The sequence below is a fragment of the Sparus aurata genome, chromosome 22 (assembly GCF_900880675.1).
Source record: "Sparus aurata chromosome 22, fSpaAur1.1, whole genome shotgun sequence".
NCBI classification, from domain to species: domain Eukaryota; kingdom Metazoa; phylum Chordata; class Actinopteri; order Spariformes; family Sparidae; genus Sparus; species Sparus aurata.
Window position 1 is genome coordinate 18814030 of NC_044208.1, and position 20931 is coordinate 18834960.

The 20931-nt window shown below is 40.6% G+C and overlaps 1 protein-coding gene and 1 pseudogene across 2 annotated transcripts; both read right to left on the bottom strand.

Moving 5' to 3' along the window:
• Positions 1-6584: 6584 nt before the first annotated feature.
• On the bottom strand, positions 6585-11841 carry LOC115574569 (arachidonate 15-lipoxygenase B-like). Of its 2 annotated transcripts, XM_030406193.1 has the most exons (15): positions 11641-11841; positions 11360-11525; positions 10593-10797; positions 10375-10456; positions 10166-10288; positions 9826-9923; positions 9567-9739; positions 9340-9483; positions 9058-9261; positions 8880-8966; positions 8533-8699; positions 8020-8141; positions 7842-7942; positions 7004-7171; positions 6585-6907 (listed from the first exon to the last, which is right to left on the bottom strand). In XM_030406193.1, the coding sequence occupies exons 2-15, from the start codon at positions 11504-11506 to the stop codon at positions 6728-6730; spliced, it is 2001 nt and encodes a 666-aa protein (XP_030262053.1). In that variant the 5' UTR covers positions 11507-11525; positions 11641-11841; the 3' UTR covers positions 6585-6727. The 2 variants fall into 2 exon arrangements, with proteins under 2 accessions (XP_030262053.1, XP_030262052.1); XM_030406192.1 differs by having other exon boundaries at positions 11360-11839.
• A 1247-nt stretch (positions 11842-13088) lies between these two features.
• On the bottom strand, positions 13089-19043 carry LOC115574568 (F-box only protein 30-like; annotated as a pseudogene).
• Positions 19044-20931: the final 1888 nt, after the last annotated feature.

Sequence of the window (20931 nt, forward strand, 5' to 3'; positions counted from 1 at the left end):
TGTCGTGTATCTCGTCGCTGGCGTTGCACCTCCAGCTGTAACTGCTCCACTCTTTCTGAAAGCGTCTCTAGTGTTCTTTGCATTTTCTGAAGATCATCAGAGGTGGCAGAATGGACTCCGAGAGAGGTGGAAGAGACAGGAAGGTGAGTTGATGCAAAAGGAAGCACAGTAGGTGCAGCAGGTGCCTGAGAAACCCCCTGCAGAGTGTTTGGAGATGAAAACACTCTACTAGCATAATGTGCTATCTCAATCTGCAGTGCAAACTTAAGAGCAGACTCGAGAGTTGTCACACCATGTTCATGACACCGCAGCTGCAGATATGGCTCAATTCCAGCAATGAAGCATCTGAATTTCTCTCCATCTTTAGCGTTTTGTCCATAAGTGGGAAAAGCTTCCTCCACTAGACGGCTAATTTCAGCAGCAAATACTGGCAGGGCCTCACCGGGCAGGCGAGTGCGTGCATTGACATAACTTTGAAATGTGGACAGGTAAGCAGTCTGTCCAAAAACAGCTTTAAGTTTTTCTTTCACTGTAGTATAGTCAGCTTTTGTTGCATCAGACAGGCTATCCCAGTAACTAAAAGCAGCACCACCCAGGCGTGTGGGCAGCAGTTTAGCCAAACTGTCTTCATCATAATTAGGAGTAGCCTCCACTGCAACTTCAAAACATCTGCACCATCTTGAAAAGTCCTCTTGTCCATCACCCATGAAAATATGTGGAAAATCTCCTTTACAGTACTGTGACATGGCATGGGATGAGACAGGGTGAAAGGGCAGTTCGTTCCAACTGTTATTGTGACTGGCCATGGTTAATCACAGATATGGCTCGACTGTAACAGTCCATGGATAGTTAAAAATGAGCGCCTGTAACTCAACAGTCTTAGCCGCGGTGAGCTAGCAAGTCCATAATCCAGAGTAGCATGAACAACTGCACCATGAGGCGGTCCCGCGGCGCTCCCCCGGCGACACGAAGAGGCGCGAAGAGAAAAAAAAAAAAATGTTGATAGCAGGTGCAGCCACAGCGCAGGTCTCTGGTACTTACAGGACGTTATCTTGATAATCCCCGGCAAAACTCAAATCTCCACAAACCCGCTGCCACCAGTGTAACGCGGCCTTCGGTATGGACCGACGTTAATAATCCATTTCGAGGTATGGGTGAAGAGAAAACACGGGGCGACTTCTTCTATGCTCACTCGACCACTTTAATGACCGTAAACAGTGTAGTACAACCCAGAACTTTACGATGTGCCACATTACCTCTTTTCTTACACTGTATCATCCGCCAATCCTCAACATCACTACTACATTAAACAGTTCCTAATCTGAATGAAGAAACAGAACATAAAAACAAACAAGTAGATCTACACAAAAATAAATCTCATCTTACACTATTAAACATAGCCCTGAGTTCTACTGTTGTTTTTCTACGAAATGTTTAAGTGATCAGGATTTTTTTCCTACCACATTTCTTCCTCGAAGACGATGGTTTTTAATAATGCGTTGGGCAGTTCTTAACCTAATTTTAGTAGTTTCTGCAATCTCCTTAGATGTTTTCTCTGCTTGATGCATGCCAATGATTTGACCCTTCTCAAACAGACTAACATCTTTTCCACAACCACAGGATGTGTCTTTAGACATGGTTGTTTAAGAAATGAGAAGCTACTCATTGCATCAGTCTGGGTTAAATAACTTGTTGCCAGCTGAAAGATAATCGGCCATGCAGTAGTATCCAATAGGAGGCTCTTACCTTTTTGCTTAGTTAAATCCAGGTGGTGACTTTTTTTTCGGCGAGGCAGTGTATATTCAAAATAAGATTGTACAGACTCCTTCAATACTCCCACACTAGTTGAATAATCCCATCCCTGTTGACATCATCTCAAACATGCCTTTGTCTGGTAACATCAAATAGCGTATGAAGCTACACTGTGCTTGCTGTGTAAAGTATATGACCCAAGGGTGTTGAGTAGCGAGTAAAAAAGAATATATTAGGACAAAAAGAATGTCCGTGCCATTATCTAACTTCATTGATTAAAAGGAAAATGTTTAGAAATGTTAAGTCTGCAACAAAATAGACATATTGACAGATGGTGATGTTGATTGGCTGATGGAGGTCATGCTGGGAATGTTATTGGGCATCATATGTAGATGAAGTGAGCAGAAGCAAGAGAGTTTGAGTCATAACCACTGAGTTATTGCAAATGATTACGTTGCTATAAACTCAGTTGCGAGTGAAATTCCCTGAATTTACACTCAAGAATTAATTATGGTGCAAACATTTAATTTAAAGGTGCACTATGTAACTTTTTTTGTAACAATTTTGGTTATATGGTCCTATAATCTTAAATTATGACTCATAACACAAGCTTGTGTTGCTGTATTGTTCATAAACTAAAATGTATGGCTTTAAAGTACATCTAAACAAGCATGTTAGCCTTTAAAAAGCTTGCATTGTGCACCCTTAAGTATTTACCAATTTAATAAGTTCACATCACGTTGAGTCAGTGTGTAGGAATTAAAATGGTAGCTGTGTGAGTCGTTACATTTACTTTAAATTATTTAACATTATGCATCATAGTTAAAACATTTAAGCTTGAAAAAACCCATTATGTAGAAATTCTCCTTAAAAATGTTGCAATATATAGTTTGGGGGAAGTTTCAATCAGAAGAGAAAGATCTTCAGTGAACAAACTAAAACAAACTGACCTTAAAGGACAGCACAATTTTACCTTGTTTATATGTGGCGGACCCCGCCACTGCTCTAGCTTCAAACAATGTTCTGGGCACCTTATTTTCCTAAGACAGCAGCTTTTTTTTTTCTAGTTTGTGTTATTACCTCATTAACATTGTAAATATTTCAATTCTGAGTTTGAATTTCCTCTCCAAAACTACATAGTGCCCCTTTAACTTTATATGCTATAATTTAATTAATCAGACAACTTAAATGTAATTAAAGTACTTAAAAGGTTGTGTTTCAACCCAATTCTTTTGAGTGTGGTGATTTCGGTCCTTTACATGTTGATCATTTAGTCATAAATCCTGTGGAGTAAAATAAGTGTGGTAAAATTTAGTTGAGCAAAGACCAGCAATCGGATTCAACTTACCATCCCGGTTTGAAAATCCACACCTTCATTGTCCAGCTCGGTTCGCTCACTCTTCCCTTCGGTTCCAATTAAGGTGACGAAAATGTGGTCAAAAGTTCCTGCGTTCACCATGTCGCCTGTTGTCACTTCCAGCTTGTACTCAGCCATGGTCAGTCAGTAGTAATTCTGCGTGGACTGGAATGTAAAATTAATTATTAAAACATCACAGCAAATCCCAATTATTTTGCCCAAGCAAAATACCTTCATCATCTACCTTTGTAGGTTTATTTTGCTGCTCAGTCCTGCTCCGTTTTAAGTACGGCGTCTCAAGCTCCTCCCACCATCCAAAATGATCATGTAGGTATGATTTGTGAAAATTCAAACCATTGGGATTTTAAACAGCAAAATCATATGCAAAATTATACCGTCCATGCTCTGAAGATACTAAAACACTCATCCACCAGGCAGCTACAGCTTACTTGGAACCTGATAGCGCAGTCAAATAGTTCAGACACAGACCATACAGTCTATAGCCTAAACTCACGTACATTTATTCAGATACAGCCCTGTATTTCTGACAAGTTATTGACGGATAGCATAGTTGTATTCAATTTCTTATCTGACTGGAATTCATAGCAGCCCAGATGCAGTTATGCAAAACTCTGATCAGAAATCAGGCATGTAAATTATCAACGTTCGAAGTGTCTCTTTGAAGATGAGTCCTACAGCCATAATAAATGCAAACTGGTCTCAGTGACGGCTTGAGAGGCTTTATCTGTTTTTTTCTTAGCGCAACCTACGCAACTGCATGCCAGCGTGTTGATATTAGGAGCAGTGTATTGAAGCTTATATATGGTTATAAGGTTATGTATATTTCATAGTCATTTATAAAAATCCAGGTGTTAGCCAAGTGGATATAGTATTGTCGTGAAACAAAAGAAGGAATGTCTTTAATTGTCATATAAACCTTGCTGTTGGGAATTTAATTAAGACAAAAATTGTTGATCAGAGTTTTAAAAGGTACTCAAAAGTCATACTTAAGTAGAAGCAAAGATGGTTTGTTAAGATATGAATTTGGGAGAAGTCACAGGTTTTTTAGTTGCTCAAGTAAAAGCCTGGAAGGAACTGTTAAATGCACTTAAAACAGCAGTAAGTAACTTTTTGCCTTAAAATAGCAGCTTCAAAATTATTGTGATGGTACAATGTCTTGTAATAGGCTGAATGGTATCCCTCTCAGCCCCCCTATCACTTGTTTAACCACTTTGTAACCTCAGTGGGAGGGTAGGATTACAGCGTTACATGTTTACTTCAAGATCAACTTCAAATTGTTACAGACCTGGGATTTGCATTTATGACTGGTGTTGAACACAAACTCTGGGGAGTGCAGTTTCTACATAATGTTGCTTTATCAAAAGTATCAAAAGATGAAAAAAAAATCCGGAAGTATCAACAAGTACAAGTTAAATTATGAATGTATTAACATGTATATACTGTATACTGTGGGTCGACCAATCAGAAGTGGCGATTGTTGGATCCAGGCATGGACTGGTTGACCCATTGGTTGATTTTCTTGAAGGACATTGGGCTACTCCAATCTCACTCAGCCCTCCTTTTTTTTTCTAAGTGCACAATTTAGAGGGGGCGGCCCATTGGTCTGTCTTCAATATAGACAGTGAACTGAGCCAATCAGGATATAGTACAAAGGCGGCCCCACCCCGCCCTGTGCTGTCTCCTGTAACTTCTGCAAGTTTCAAAGTGTTGAGCGCTAGGACTGACAACTAGAGATGGGATTTATGGCTCTTTGAGAGGAGCCGGATCTTGGTGAGCCGTTCCTTTCAAAGAGCCGTTCAAAAAACTGGCTCATTTGACTGATTTTTAAATTTATTAAGTTTTAAGAAGCCAGCCTGGTGGTAGCTCATTTTATCTTGAAAATAATCATGGGGAGGTATGATGGGGTGAGATTTGGAACAAAACTGTCCTCCTCCTAATTAAGACCGCTGCAGCTGCTCTGCTCTCCGAGGCAGGGCAGTCACGTGTTTGTTTGTTTTTTTGGGGGGGGGGTTGCGCAAAGGCAGCGTGCACAACTCAGGTGGCATCATGCTACATTTGCATATCTAATAAGCACCGTGCAGCTGGGCTGCGCTCCTCCCCATGTAATTTATCTGTCCCACTCAGGGAGAGGAGCAAAGGAGGAGCACACAGTGATATATATATATATATATTAAAAAAAAAGAATGGTTCCCAGCTGCGACTCGGATCCCATCGTCCATGTTAATGAGCCGTTCAATAGAATCGGTTCATTCGTGAACGTCACAACACTACTGACAACATGGAGCAACCAAAGAGAAAGAAGTTGGGTGCGGAGAAGTTGCGTGCTAAGAGAAGAATCTCACTGTAGATGCTGCAAAATGTACTAAAATCCTCCGTTGAGAACTCTAATTACATGATAATGATGAGCAATGGCGATTGATTAGTATCGATATTAATTGGTGTTGCATACTTCTCAAAATCTGGCAGCCACGGCACCTTATTCTGATAAAATAGCAAACGGTCAATGCTGAGAAGTGTTGGATGAGCATTAAGTGTCTATTTTAGGCTCCATCATAGCATTTTAGATATTTAGGTTAAAGGTGTGTTGAAAGGCTGCATAGTAATTTGAATGTGTAGCAACCCTCTATGCTGTGTTTAAACATGTTTTAAAAAACAGATTTTAAAACTGCTAAATGATTAGTAAAAGCTTTGCAATTTAAGCATTACTAAAGTAAAGGTAAAAAAAAGTATAAAAGTATTATTAGCAAAAGGTTTGCCCACATTGAACAAGAGTAGATCTGTCAAATGCTTTTAAGACAAGTTGCTTTGCATGAGTTCATAAAGCAGCCCTGTTTTTAGCCTGATATAACAATTTTATAGCTTTTATAAGGGAGGACCTTTTAACCTGAAGAATTAGAATTGAGCTGCTATATCAGGGAAATTCAGAAAATACATAGAGATGATTTCAATAAAAAGGATAAAATAATCAATTGAACTACACAGATCAGACAAAAGGGGTAGAGTTAACAATAGATGCTAAACCTCTGAGATCTAGGATGCCGATGATACATTATGCTTGAAATAGAATATACCTTTACTCAACTATGTGTTGAGTAAATGTACTTATTTGCTTTCCACAATGGTTATTTGATAGACTTCTAAAGTAATAAACTGTAGATTTCTAATAAGCCTAAAGGCAAAAAGTTATGGGGTTTTTTTCCGGTTGTGCTCCGCTAATTATGAGGGGCCGGTCTAAGCCAAAAATGCTGAGCCGATTTTTTGTCCCAGTCCACCCCTGGTCGGATCCAACTTTCAGCATTTGTGTGATTCTAAAAATGTACCAGGTTTAATATGTTCTTAGTTTAGTCTGTTAGCATATTAAAGGCTAGTGAAGAAGAAAGTACAGTGTGACATCCTGTCCTGATATACCATCTAAGAACATAAACAGCTAATGGAACAAAGAACATCGCCCACATGAATGTGTGAATCTTTACTTTCAGGACAAACTGCGTCAGTTACACGACATGAATTAGTGACAGAGCAGATCCACAATATCAGCCATACGCTGGACAACCAGGATGTGACAGCTTGTCACACTTTTAGAAAATACAATCCTGGTCAGTTAGCTACACTGTTTTCTATTTGTTCAGGGTTCAAGTAGTTATAAGGCAGCTCAAGCTCCGAGTTCCTCTTGCTTATATCTGCGCTGAGGGAGGACAGCTCTGCTTGAAAATCCTTGATCATCTGTAAGGCTGCAGGCTCATCAAAGCGTTGCTCGGGATAAGAACCCAGAGGTGTCTGACATAGACAAAAACAAAATGTCATGTTACGAAATGAAGGAGGTGGTCAGCTAGACCTTACACCTGTGGCTGTTTTGATTAATGTCAAACTTACAAAGTCAGACTTCCTGCTGATGAGCCACAAAGTAGATACACTTAATCCTGAAACTCGTTTATATGTCAGAGTCGCCAAGATGGCCTCCATGCTCGACTGTCCCTTTGTTGTTGGTGGAGCCCGGTTCAGCATCAATGGACCGTTAGGAATCCAAGCTAGAAAGTCAAACTTACAGGACGTACAGCAGCAATTAACACAAGCGCTACTGACCTTGAGCGATACAACTTTCTGCAACAAAACCAACAAGCATATTTCCAAAATGTCTAACTATTAACATTTTTTTAATTTTCACCTACTGTTTAAGGGAAGTGTACAGTATCATGACCTAAATTTACAACCTGAAACTTTAAAAACAAGTTGTAAACTCAAATGATCGGTCACACGGCAGCCATTTCCCTCCGACATCAAGGTGGGGTGGGAAGCTCAATGTGGGGAGATAATGTTATGCTGCTGTGTTCAAGGTTTCAAATCATAAAAAAAGTAGGCAATCTGACAAATTGTTATAAATTTACCACATATTTCAAAAAGGTGATGGAACATATTTCTGTTAGTAAAAGGCTAATGTTAGCATTGAACGGCTTCCTATAACACTTTGACACAAGTTACTGATCGGAAAGCGGGGAACCAATAATTTCAGAGATATCTTATCTCATAAAGACATTTGAGCTTCTTGCTCAATGGCTGCCGTGTGAATGTGGTCGATAGATTTTAATAAAGAATACAAATGGAAGGGGTGATATAATTTTAATTATTGCATTATCATTCTTTCTTTAACCATATGTTCTTGTTAGAAATCCTGCGACGGGGGTTAATTCACAGCAGCACAAAAAATGTTTACCTGTGCATTGCCAATTACAGCATGCTGAACTGATGTCGTGTAGATCACCATAGTGACAAACTTGATGAGTCCCTCCACAGTCTGAAAGCTTGAAGGGATTCCTGTCAGTGTGTTAATAGTGTTAATGAAGGCACGTTTGAGGAGGAGAACTTAGCCGACCAACAAGTAAGTAAGATACCTGAGTCGCCATTTCCCTGAAATCCATAGTAAAAGATCTCATTGATCCATTCCTGGAGCTCAGAATCTGCAGCCACCTCACTGTCAGATGGGTAATAGTATGCCACCACTGCCTTGACAAAGCTGAGGACATCAACGAAAAATGTACCAGTATCTGAATGTTAAATGTAGTTTAAAGTTAAAAAGGAGACCCATTATACTTTATGCCCTTTACCCCTTTTTAGTGTTTTATATCAGTTCTTGTGAATGGAAAATATCTTGAAAGTTAAAAAAAAAAGAAAAAAAAAAAAAGGTCAAAGTCAGTCTTTAAGAGACAGGAGCTAATTTTATTTTATTTTTTAAAACCAGAGTGAGATAACTGAAGCAGGTAGACCTATTGTAGTAGTAACCCAAAATAAAATTAGGAACCCGAATATGAGCATAGTGTGTCTACTTTAAATAACGGTTCAAAATCATGTTGAGAGCGAATGGGCTCATCTTGTTTCATTTGTCTACTGTGCCATAGATTTCATACCTGTTGATGATGCGCCACAGCCTCAGTGCGTCATCTCTGTAATGAAAGTTGGGGATGGACTCCACTCCTCTAACTGCAATGTTTTCAGGCAGGCAGAGGGAGCTGTAGTTGGTCTGCGCGAACCCCCTTCTGAAAAATTCTATTTGTCCGTCCACATCAAGTGAAGTCTGAAAAATAAATAACCAGGTATTGTTGTTTGATATAGCTTTCAGACAAACGCCATGTTAATGGTCATGATCACAGTATTTAATAGTTTATTATGCCGATATGCGACTCAAAAAAAAAACCCAACACATCTTTGAAACACAAATGTGGCTAATATGAGTTAAAGAGAGTTTAAGCCATACATTTGTAAGGATTCTACCAGGGCCATAAAGAAGAGCACGGGCAAAGATGTTTGTATGGAGAGTAAAACGATGATGGGGTATCAGCAGCTGTAAGGAGGGAGAATAGGTGGTGATAATCATGAATTAGATCAGAGGATAAAGTTGAGCCACCACACACACACACACACACACAGCCTACTTTGTGCAGGGGGTGAATCATTGGGAGGTTGCGAAGAGTCGCCATTGCAAAAGTTTCTGCCAGCAGGTGTGGGTTAAGCAAATGGGTGAGCAACTGGACGTGGAAGGTGTCTGCATGCTTCACAAATATCTTGGCAAGCAGCCAGTCAGACATCAAGTCAGTGGGCAGAAAAATGGGGTTCTCTTCTGAGGGCTGCTGGTGGAGCTGAGGGAGGAGACGTGGTTAAGTTTGGGAAAAATAGAAATGTAAACAAGTCAAATTGTAAAATACAAAAAAAGAGACCTGAATTGCGATTGGTTGCAGTTTCTTTTCTGTATTTAGGTACAGGAGGCAGAGAGGAGCAGTCAGAACTGCCAGTTTACCATCAATAACTCTCGTTGGCAGACCATCCATGATCTTGTAATCAATGATGAATATATTTCCTTTCTGGAGAAAAAAAATAAATTGTTGATGTAAGACCAGTTGGCAAGGGAAAGTACCATTTAAGAGTTCAGTATTTTTTTTTGTACCTCCATCTCCGCAGTCAGAGAGCTTCCGTTGGCCAGAAAAGGTTTCACCATTTCCTCTGTGATGGGGAAGTTGGAGGGAAGCGTTGAGCAACGTCGGATCAAATGGGGGTTGGCCCCATTAAGAAACTGGTACCCAAAAAAGTCATCGTCCTGCCAGTGTTGTGACACATAGTCTGGAGATAGTGAATTATCCGTTTAACCAGAGATTTTTATTTTTACAGAAAAGTCAGCTCAAAATACGCTTATAGAAAAGGCCTACCAAGCAAGGGCGAGTCTTTAAACCAGGGGAACTCCTTCATGGCCTCGAAGCTCTCCCACGGCTCATCTGTGAGAGCTTTCAGTTTGAGCACAGATCTTCTGGATAAAGCAAAATAGATACAAATAACTGATTTATTGTAGTTTTTATTTTGTGGACACATTTCCATGATGGATACTTGGAATAATGATAGATACAGCACCAGTATTGAAGACAATTAGGGCCAGTGTATAAAAAGACCAATTACTTTTTTCACTCAGAACACGGAGTTTGAAGGCAGAATTTGGAGGAAAAACGTCAAAACTCAATCATCATCACCCTAATCCCCTTCTGCACCACTTACGCATTTTGTCTTAGGGATTTAAATTGAAAAGCTTTTGATGGCGAGTAGCTGATTTCTGCTGGAACAGCTCTTGGGTTGGGGATGTTCAACACGTATGACATTCCGTCTGCATACTCTGCCCATCTGCAGAGGGGAAAAGGAAATAGAAAAAAAAAGTAACGAAGAAGAAACCCAGTCAATGTTCATAGATAATGATAAATGAAACTCACACGTATGTTAGTTTTTGCTGGAGAAGTTCTTTTTTCCGTTGCTCTAGTAGCCGAGGATGGAGATCTTCGAAGGCTTTTGTAGCTGTGTGGGTCACAACCCCAGGGATGGATTTAAAAAGAAGATCCAAACTGATTTAATTTGGTTTTCGCATAGCCGTATGACAAAACAAATGCTAAAAAAAAAAAAACTAAAAAAGGACATGATGTAAAATACTAACCCCTCCCCCCTCTTAACAACACAAACTCGCCCCTGGATAACCATCTGTGACAGGGGAAGAGAATCTCATCCTCCTCTGGCGTTGTCACCACAACCTTGGAGCAAAACCAATCTCTCTCCGGGGATTCGTGGAACGGATCCTTCTCCAGCTTGAGGAGGAGAAGACAGCCTAAAGAAAAAAGTGTCGTCACAGAATAGGTTCCCACCTGTGGATGGAAAGGATGACGCAATCAGTCCACGCTGGAGGTAATGTTTTAAGAGTTTTATTCACGTTCAACAACTTCCTTCCTAGCTCGCAGACATATCAGCTGACGTTTCCCCCGGAAGTTATGATGACACGCGAGGAAACAAGCACAACATTACCTTGAGTCAAAATGTAGGCATCTGGTTTGGCCATTTTTGAAAATGTTTTGGATAATTAAAGTACAGAACACAACTAAATGCAAGAGAGAAAGATATATTTAGTCAAGAATGCAGAAATGTTACACATTTTGTCTTTAACATATATGAAATGGCTCAAAATAGTGACAGTGGAAGTAGACCGACTTCACATATGAAATGTCAGAACCAGTCCATGGGTAGTTTTGTAAAGAATTCCCATCAAGCAGCCAAACAGCTAATGAAACATTAACGTATAACGCTCTCCTTGTTGGGGTAAAGAAAAACACAGAATACTAAATATTCCCCTAAAGTTCACAAACAATAAAGGAAAAAAAAAAATTGTCAACAGATTTTCAAAAAACATACATTTCAGTTCAGACAACTTACATTCCCGTGTTTTTCATCCCATTCAAGACTAGTCAGCTGAGTGGGCTCAGATTGCCTCTCAGTACCGATCAGGGTGACGAACAAGTTATCAAATGTGCCTGCATGCAGCACGCTTCCTGTAGTCACCTCCAGAGTGTACTCTGCCATAATCCCAGCTAGCTACAACCTGGCAAAAAAACAACACTGATTTCCATAGATTCACTCCAAAACTATCAAATATCGTGCCATCTAACATGCACGATCATAAAAGAGTTCCGAAACTCCTTGTAGACAGTGCAAACCTTTTAATTTGAGTCACTAAAAGCACTGGCAGAGATCCCAGAATCACTTGAGCAGTTGAACAGCAGTCACAGGTGTCGGACATTCCCTGATTGAGTGCTGAAACCTCAGAGTGAGCCTATCAAAAGGGATGAGAACAAAACTTTGGTCTCAAATGTATTGAAACTCTTGCCAACGACTTCTCGCTCTGCTCTTAAATCAAAACGTGCCATTTATACATGTTCCTAATTATTAAGATTTTGGTCTCAACCCTCACATTATTATTTATGAGAGCTGCAGGGGTTTGCTCCAGCTTCACACTGCCCATGGTTTGCAAAAGAACAAACAGCGGGCTGGTGATTTAGATGAGCTAAAGCAAACTGTAAGTTTATGATGATCATATATGAATATGGTGCTTAAAATTTATTTTTTTTAAAGGTATGATGCATGGAGACAGTTTTGGCTGTTGAAATAAAAAAGACACACACAACGGGGCAGGGGGCCAAAAACACTGCTTCATGCTATCAAATGCAGATAGCGGTTCAACTTGCTGTATGCAAAAGATAGTTACATATTTGGATAGTCATAATAGCTCTTAGTCATAAAAGTTACCACCCCTTGTCAGTGAGCAGGTCTTTGTCGAAAAGTAGGTTTGCTATGAGCCTTGTCAGGTTCACAAACTGTCGCTAGGGCGGAGAGGTCCTTCTAATATTTTGTCAAGCATGTTTATACCAGTGAGGGTTGAGTATTTAATAAAAGCCACTCATTATAACACAAAGGACAGTTGGATGTTATGAAGATAGATAGTTAGATTTACAGCTGACATAAAGTGTGGTTAATCAGATATTCTAGGCAGAATGAACTATAGATTAAGTATATAGCAAGACAGCTGACTAGATTAGGAAATTAATTGTGATTAAGTTACCTATAACATTTGCACAATGTAGTGTTATGTCTGTATTTGTCTGTAGTTATCTCAGTCCCTAACTTAGTTTAAATACTTCACTTTTCACAGTTTGCTTTGCACTTTGCTCTTAATAGTTTGCCATTCATTTTCGTGTGTAGTGTTTGTAACATTTTAGATAATCATGTAGGTGTTTTTAACTGGTGAGGTTAGCCTGTCAGCTAGCCCAGCTGGCTTCCTAAAAAGCTCTGCATATACACTCACAATATTAGAACCAGTCACCGTTCTCTATGATTTGTGATTTAAATCTGCTCCAGCAATGAGGTCGAAGCTTTACTGCTCGCTTTTACAAGACAGTGTACAGGGAGTCATCTTTTTGCTGCAGTGTAATAACGAGCCATAGCGACCCAATGTTTTCTTGTGGCCAGCTAACGTCGCTAGCGGTAACAGACCAAAGGATCAAAAACGTCACAAAAACATTTGATATTTTCCTTTTATCTGAGCACCTTTGGATAATAACAATACCTTTGTATATTAAATAACTGAGGAGATCTTTAAACACAAATATATAAAAGGCAGTGAAGACTTTATTAATTGGTAGCAAATCACATGCGTCATCAGGCTATCCTCATGAATATCCATCTGTTGTGACTCATGTCCTACAAAACCAAACAACAGATTATTTAGGGTCACATATCAACCGAGGAGGGAATAGCAAGTCTTGTGTAAAGTGCTGGCATAACTTCTGTCATGCAGAAATAGTGCAATATAACCAACAACCTGCTTTTCCCCCATGGCTGCTACTACTGAAAGGCAAGATAGTGAAAACACTGAAACTCCACAGGTTATATAGTATAATATAAATCTAATGTGCATATTTGTCTTCAAGAAAATATACTTTGTCTTACCAGAATAAGGGTGTGTTTTCAGCATTAATCCATGCAAAGCTAAATGCTTACAAGTTTTTTTTCATCCACAAACAGATCACCCACAATGACAGACATTAACTGTGGCAAGTAAGGTGTTATTTCATTAAGGCTTCTTCATAATCTAGTGTAATACAGGAAGAGTTAATTGTGTTCACGACAGGAAATCTTTGAAATGCAGCATCCACGTGATACAACAGTGGCTCGTACAGCTACGAGAAGTCAGCGTGGTTTGGTCAGGTGTTAATGTGACGCAGGACGCGACGCAGCGACTGTCCGTCTCGTGCAGTGCACATGGCAGGAAGGGGTACAGGCTCAGTCTTGTGCTCCACTGTGTTGAACTGGCACTTCTTAAGATGGTTGGACATGCTGGGCAGATCAGTGAAACCCCACGACAGCACTGGGCTGAAGGCAGTGCTGAATCTCCACACCTGCAAAAGTAGATATAAAAAACATTGTTGGCATAAAGAGGGCACGGCATGTCAACACTTTTAGCAGCGCTCCTGTTGATTTGTTTGTTTCCATACAATTCTCATGTAAAGCTACACTCCTAGCTCATGGTAAAGATTGTCCCCATGATTTCCAGTCTCTATGATACAATAAGTGGTTGCTGGCTAGATTTAAAATGAAAACAACATTTCAAGATTTTGTCAAATTCCCAACAAGACCAATATTCATCTTTAAACATCTTTTTTATATAATTAATAGTTATGTTTTCACGTTTGTTGGTGGGTTTGTCAGCAGGATTACACTAAAACTACTGAACGAATTTCCATGAATATTGGATTAAGGATGGGTCTCGGCCCAGAATACACTCCATTACAGTTTGGGGTGTGGATCCAGATAGAGAGTGGATCCAGGAAAATGTTTTCACTTTCTTTACCATTGTGAGATAGAGCATGTTTCTACATTTTCATTAATTTGAAAAACTATGCACCAGTCTTTACTGTGTGAAAAAAATGTGGTGTATTTGGGTGGCTGGTATCTATCGAGTGAGTATAAAAGGGTACTATTGGACCTTGACAGACATCTTGCCTCTACTGGGTGCCAGTGTACTTATTCTATATTCCATGCTGTTAAAAATATACAGTAATAATAAACAGTTATATTCATTGTGCGTTTACTATTCTAATATTTACTGAAGAGCTAGAGCAGCATAACATATATTCGGATTGACGCTTCTTACAAAGGCACAGGCTATATTTTGACGCAAAAGGCATAACAGGCATATTAACATAACAGTGACCTGATCTATATACATTCAAGTCAATGAATCACTATTTTTCAAGCAAACCTAAATTGTCTGACCCGCTGCTGTTCTCTCTTGCCATGTCTGCAGCCTGCACAATAACTGTTGAAACAGTGCCCTCACTCCACCCTCTGTGGAAGTCAACTGCAGTCATGTGATGCACCTAAAAAGCTGTCTCATATACACGGTCCTTATTAGGAAGCTTCCCAGCTTTGTATCAGGGAGGTCAAAACCTCTCCCTTTTAACATTTGGAACAAGTCGCAACGCAACAGAAAACAAAACAGTCAAAAAGTAATTCTGAATATGCTGTGTGATCCAAAGCTGCATGTTGACTCACATTTGATTGTGCAGAAGAAGGAAAAAAAAAAAAGTACAAACATCCTATATACAGTTAATTTGCAGAATGGATTTGGATGCATTCCTTTTAGTACATCCACTATGACTTCACACACATGTTGACAAAGCACTGAGGAAGTTAGGATGTTTTGCAGCTGAGATGATCATCTATGATGCTAGTGCTGAGGTCCCTGCTGGAAAAAAAAAAACAGCACAGACCAGCACCAAAACCAGCACCACAACACAACACATGCTGGTCTTGCTGGTGACCAGTCACTAGCAAAACCAGCATATGTGGTGTTTTGGTGCTGGCCTATGCTGTTTTTCCCAGCAGGGGTAACAGCACATCTGTTTTCATATTCACTTAAAACGATTTAATAACCGAGGGATATAGGTGTGTGTTGATTGGAAAAGGAATAACTATCCTGTCACTTCGATGTCTTTGGCTAGGTTTATACATAACTGTACAGTAATCGTACGTGGCCTGGCTACTCACTGAGCAAAATCATATCGGATTTAGCCATGCTAAATGTACGACTTCATCGCAAAATGAAACCTGGTACGGTTTAAGTTAGCTTCCAGCAAACAGTTAATCAGGGCAGCTCACTTTACTTAACCAGTGCTCCAAATAAGGGACACGCACTGATAACGGCTGCCTATCAGTAATACTCAGTACAGTCCTGTATCCACTTGATCTTTCTGACTGTTTAAGTTAACTTACTGCACTCCAGTAAAGAAACCTACGATAATAAGAGAAGCTTCTCGGTAATTTTTCGATCAGTTTCTACACACTAGCTTGCTGTCATCTGTTCATTCGCTATTAAACCAAAAGGTGACCTAAATCCTACACAATGAACCCATAGACCTTTAAGTTCTGTAAAAACAATGACATTAGAGTAGGTTTACAGTACAGGTCATCTACTCACTTTATTCTTGATCCGCCATGAAACAGTACCGGGAGCACCAGGGCGTGGTCTTCGCTCCCACTGCAGGTCTACTATGCCCCTAGTCTGGAGGAGACTGGCACACACCTCCCTCATAGTCCGCGACACCAACGACAGCTGGCACAGGCTGAAACTGTCCAGGAAGCCAGCTATGTGCAAAAGTATCTCAATGGGAAGCCCACTAAACTGGTCAGACTGAGAGTCACCTGGAACTTTTGCCCCTGGACAAGGCTGGACCCCAAATGACTTGAGGTGCCTGTCATGAATCACCTTTGCCCCCTGGTGGGATGGGTAAAACCTTCGCTGGGAGAACGTGCAGCCATAATATGCCAGGGGGCAACGGTGCTCCATCCAACCATTGAGACCAGCATGAATGTCGCCATGGACGTTTGTGAAATGGGAAGAAAACTGGTCCCGGCGGAATGACTGGCCACAGACGAAGGGGAACATGTGCTGGTAGCGGGGGTGGTTAGGGAGGTAGCGGTTATGTGGGACCGCCTCAACCTCCAGAGCTTCCAGGACAAGGCCAAGACGGAGTGTGCGGAAAGGGCTGGGGTAGGAGATCTGGGGGGCAGCATGGTCACATGCAGACGCAGACGCCATGTCACCCACTCTAGTGTTGGTTACCAAGATGGCCGCAGGGAAAGTAAACGTCTGGGTGCCGAAGTCAACACGGTAGCCATCAACATAGACTGTATCAGAGATCCTTCGACACTCTCTGGACTCCTCCAAACAGAAGAGCAGGGCTGCTGTGATCAGATCGATCTCTCCCAGACCCATGGGGTCTTCATCCTGCTCCAGGTCTGAGGTATCCACTGCCTTGTCCTCCATTTTGGGTCTCAGTCTATACAATGGCCTCTCTGGGATGAATCCTATCCGTCCATTTGGTAATAAATATTGGCCCTGTCCCCTATAAAACTGGTAGTTGTGGAACCTGCGCTCAGGCCCATGATTTTCTAAAAGAACCACATGACCAGCCCTCTGTGCTACTCCCTGACTGACATGAATTGGAGAAGCCATTGGAGGACTGACTGGCTCCTGGGAAACCCCTGCATTCATGTCAAGACAGGCTGTCTCCACGCTGGGCTCCACTTCTCCTGACAATGGTCCATTTGTTGCGTTTAAAATCTTTTCATCTGTTCCTTTTAGAGCCCCATTTCCTCTCAGACAGCTAGAACAAACACTTTGCTCCTCTATCTCGCTTTTAATCAAACCCTCAGTAGCTGCAGGAGTTTCGTCCTCAAGTCCACTCTGAAGATCTCCCTTGCTGCTCAGTCTATTTGTCTGTATACCTTTGTTCGCACACTCTGAGCTGCTGTCAACAGCGTTGGCACTGCTAACAAATTCTAAAGCGGCAACTAGGCTCCTCGCAGTCTCCACTGTTGCATCATACAGTTTACTAAAGTGCTCTTCATTCAAACCATTAATCCCACTGACAATTCTCTCCTTTGCCGAGCCCGGGGGAGGAGGGTGGGGCTCATGTGAAGATGGTGACTGTGGTGGTGGCTCAATAACTGTGGGTGCAGAAGTAAGCAAGTCTGTTGCCATGTTCTCCTGACTAACAGGATCAAGTGGCTCTCCCTCTGCAGTAGGTGCCATGGCAATCACCTTGAGGGACTCCAGTAGTGTACGTTGGTCCTGAAGAGCAAGTGCCATGTCCAGCTGCTTCCCCCCCCCCCTCACCACGGCTCAGGCTCTCATAGGAAGTATAGGCCAGGCAGCTAATGGGCCATCTGTTCCACTCCATAGTGCAGCACACCACTCCAGCTGGACACACTTCAAGGTGTGCAGACATGTGGTTGCGGACCAGGGTGGCAGGGCAGCCATAGCCACTGTTGAGGCAGGGCACCCTCATCAATGGGCACATAAGATGGTGCTCGTCAAGTTTGCAGGAGTGAAACACAGCCCCACACACCAGAGGACAGGTGATAAGGTCACAGGATATGCCTGGTTGAGGTCTGACCATGCATCTCTGGTTTACACAGGATAAACAGTGAGCATGGTCCTCCTCCATCTTCAGAGCTGAGGGGCTGGAAAGCTTCTGAGAAAATCCACTGTCCTGCAAAATAAGCAGAAAGATATGCATTTATTGCTGCCTTTCAAGACTATTATTATTTAAAAAATAGAACAATTGGGCACATTTATGATTGAGTATGAAATCAGCATTGTGTTGTGCCAGAGCTTTGGTCCAGACTTGGCTGCTATGATTACTGCAAACCACCAGATGTCACTGTGCTCACTGAGAAACATGCCTCAAAGGTTCAAATCTTTGTTTAGCACCAACAGGAATAAAACTGCAAAACTTTGAAGGTCTCATCAAACTAAAAACTAAAAATCACCTAACGACACATGTATCATATTGACATGCTACATACAGATCCAGTCAGCAGAGAATGGTAAGAAATAAGTAGAGAAAAACCAGAAACATTTTTAAAGCTCTATAAAATACAGAGTACAGAATCGCGTTTTAAGTACATTAATGTAGTAAACATGCACAAAACAGATGTAATGTACCGTCCTTACATTCCTGAAGAAAGTAAAAAAATACTATGGTGTGTGTGCATATATTTTAACACTACATAATAAAGTATTTTGCAGGCGAAGAAAATCCCAAACTTGGAGTTCAAATGTAAGGCCTAAGCTTTTATTTTCATCTTGCATCTCAAGCAGTTGTATTGAGGTGTAAAATAGGATAGACTGAAATTTCTGGAATGCAATGTCCACTGCATTTATAACAATGATCATAGAGAAAAAGACTAAGCTACATTTGTTTTCCTTTCAAATAATCTTAGGAAAGAGCAATGACAAAATACTTGGTCATGTCGCATAGACGATAACATCAATTACGTTACATTGGTTTGTATTAAAGACTTAAGTATTAACATTGTAGATCTGTAATCTTTTGTCATTCTCGGTAAATATATTAACAGGCATATTAACATAACAGTGACCTGATCTATATACATTCAAGTCAATGAATCATTATTTTTCAAGCAAACCTAAATTGTCTGACCCGCTGCTGTTCTCTCTTGCCATGTCTGCAGCCTGCACAATAACTGTTGAAACAGTGCCCTCACTCCACCCTCTGTGGAAGTCAACTGCAGTCATGTGATGCAACTAAAAAGCTGTCTCATATACACGGACCTTATTAGGAAGCTTCCCAGCTCTGTATCAGGGAGGTCAAAACCTCTCCCTTTTAACATTTGGAACAAGTCGCAACGCAACAGAAAACAAAACAGTCAAAAAGTAATTCTGAATATGCTGTGTGATCCAAAGCTGCATGTTGACTCACATTTGATTGTGCAGAAGAAGAAAAAAAAAAAAAGTACAAACATCCTATATGCAGTTAATTTGCAGAATGGATTTGGATGCATTCCTTTTAGTACATCCACTATGACTTCACACACATGTTGACAAAGCACTGAGGAAGTTAGGATGTTTTGCAGCTGAGATGATCATCTATGATGCTAGTGCTGAGGTCCCTGCTGGAAAAAAAAACAGCACAGACCAGCACCCAAACCAGCACCACAACACAACACATGCTGGTCTTGCTGGTGACCAGTCACTAGCAAAACCAGCATATGTGGTGTTTTGGTGCTGGCCTATGCTGTTTTTCCCAGCAGGGGTAACAGCACGTCTGTTTTCATATTCACTTAAAACGATTTAATAACCGAGGGATATAGGTGTGTGTTGAGTGGAAAAGGAATAACTATCCTGTCACTTCGATGTCTTTGGCTAGGTTTATACATAACTGTACAGTAATCGTACGTGGCCTGGCTACTCACTGAGCAAAATCATATCGGATTTAGCCATGCTAAATGTACGACTTCATCGCAAAATGAAACCTGGTACGGTTTAAGTTAGCTTCCAGCAAACAGTTAATCAGGGCAGCTCACTTTACTTAACCAGTGCTCCAAATAAGGGACATGCACTGATAACGGCTGCCTATCAGTAATACTCAGTACAGTCCTGTATCCACTTGATCTTTCTGACTGTTTAAGTTAACTTACTGCACTCCAGTAAAGAAACCTACGATAATAAGAGAAGCTTCTCGGTAATTTTTCGATCAGTTTCTACACACTAGCTTGCTGTCATCTGTTCATTCGCTATTAAACCAACTTGTTTTTGTAACAATGGCAAGCTAGCTTGCACTGGCCGGCTAATGCTGACTAACAACAGCTAGCCAGCTCGGAAGTTCACAAGAAGCTAACTTGGCAAGATAATGTCGGGTTAGCAATACGAGTAGCCGCTCACCTTCTCGTTGTGTCAGCAGGAGGGTATGATAAGGTATGTCTGGTTGTTAAATATGTATATATACATAGATATAACGTTAAATACGACTAGCTGTTACTTTAATTACCCCTGTGAAGAAACTGCTAATGATAGCTAGCTACAGTACCCCTCACTCAACTTCCCTTTTTTTCTGTTCAAAACTTTATTGACAAAATGTACATCAGCAGTGCATTAGTCATCCCAAGTGTTCACATTGGTTCACATGGACATGAACAATAAAGGAAAACAAAATAATTAAACGTATTGCGCAGATATTCTTTTAAATTAAGAAGATACATGTTAAGGGTTCCTTTATTTGAAGTACTATGGATATAATATGGAAATGATATAGGCCAATACAAATCAGACCAGTCAAACTGCATTTGCTACAACTCATAATGAATATCCTTTTTATTGCCTTCAGATTCTTTTAGATTCTTTTTTAGTCACACAATATGCAATAACATTGAGTTTTTCAGATATATAATGTGCAATAATATTTATTTCCATTCAAGATGCTTGATGTGTTGCCACTTTGCCCTTTTTATACTTCTGTTTTGATTTATTTACTGTGTTTTTGGTTGAAATGTATCCTATATAGGCACTGCACAGCAAATTGTGTCATACAACTGTGTGCAATGACAATAAAGGTGTTCTATTCTATTGTATTGTGATATCTATG

Excerpts from the sequence above, each read along its gene's own strand:
- LOC115574569 (XM_030406193.1), bottom strand. The coding sequence starts at position 11,506 with ATGGCAGAGTACACTCTGGAGGTGACTACAGGAAGCGTGCTGCATGCA. Across the intron at positions 8,967-9,057 it reads TGATTCACCCCCTGCACAAA|CTGCTGATACCCCATCATCG; the intron begins GTAGGCTGTGTG and ends CCCTCCTTACAG. Across the intron at positions 8,700-8,879 it reads CTGGTAGAATCCTTACAAAT|ACTTCACTTGATGTGGACGG; the intron begins GTATGGCTTAAA and ends TTTATTTTTCAG.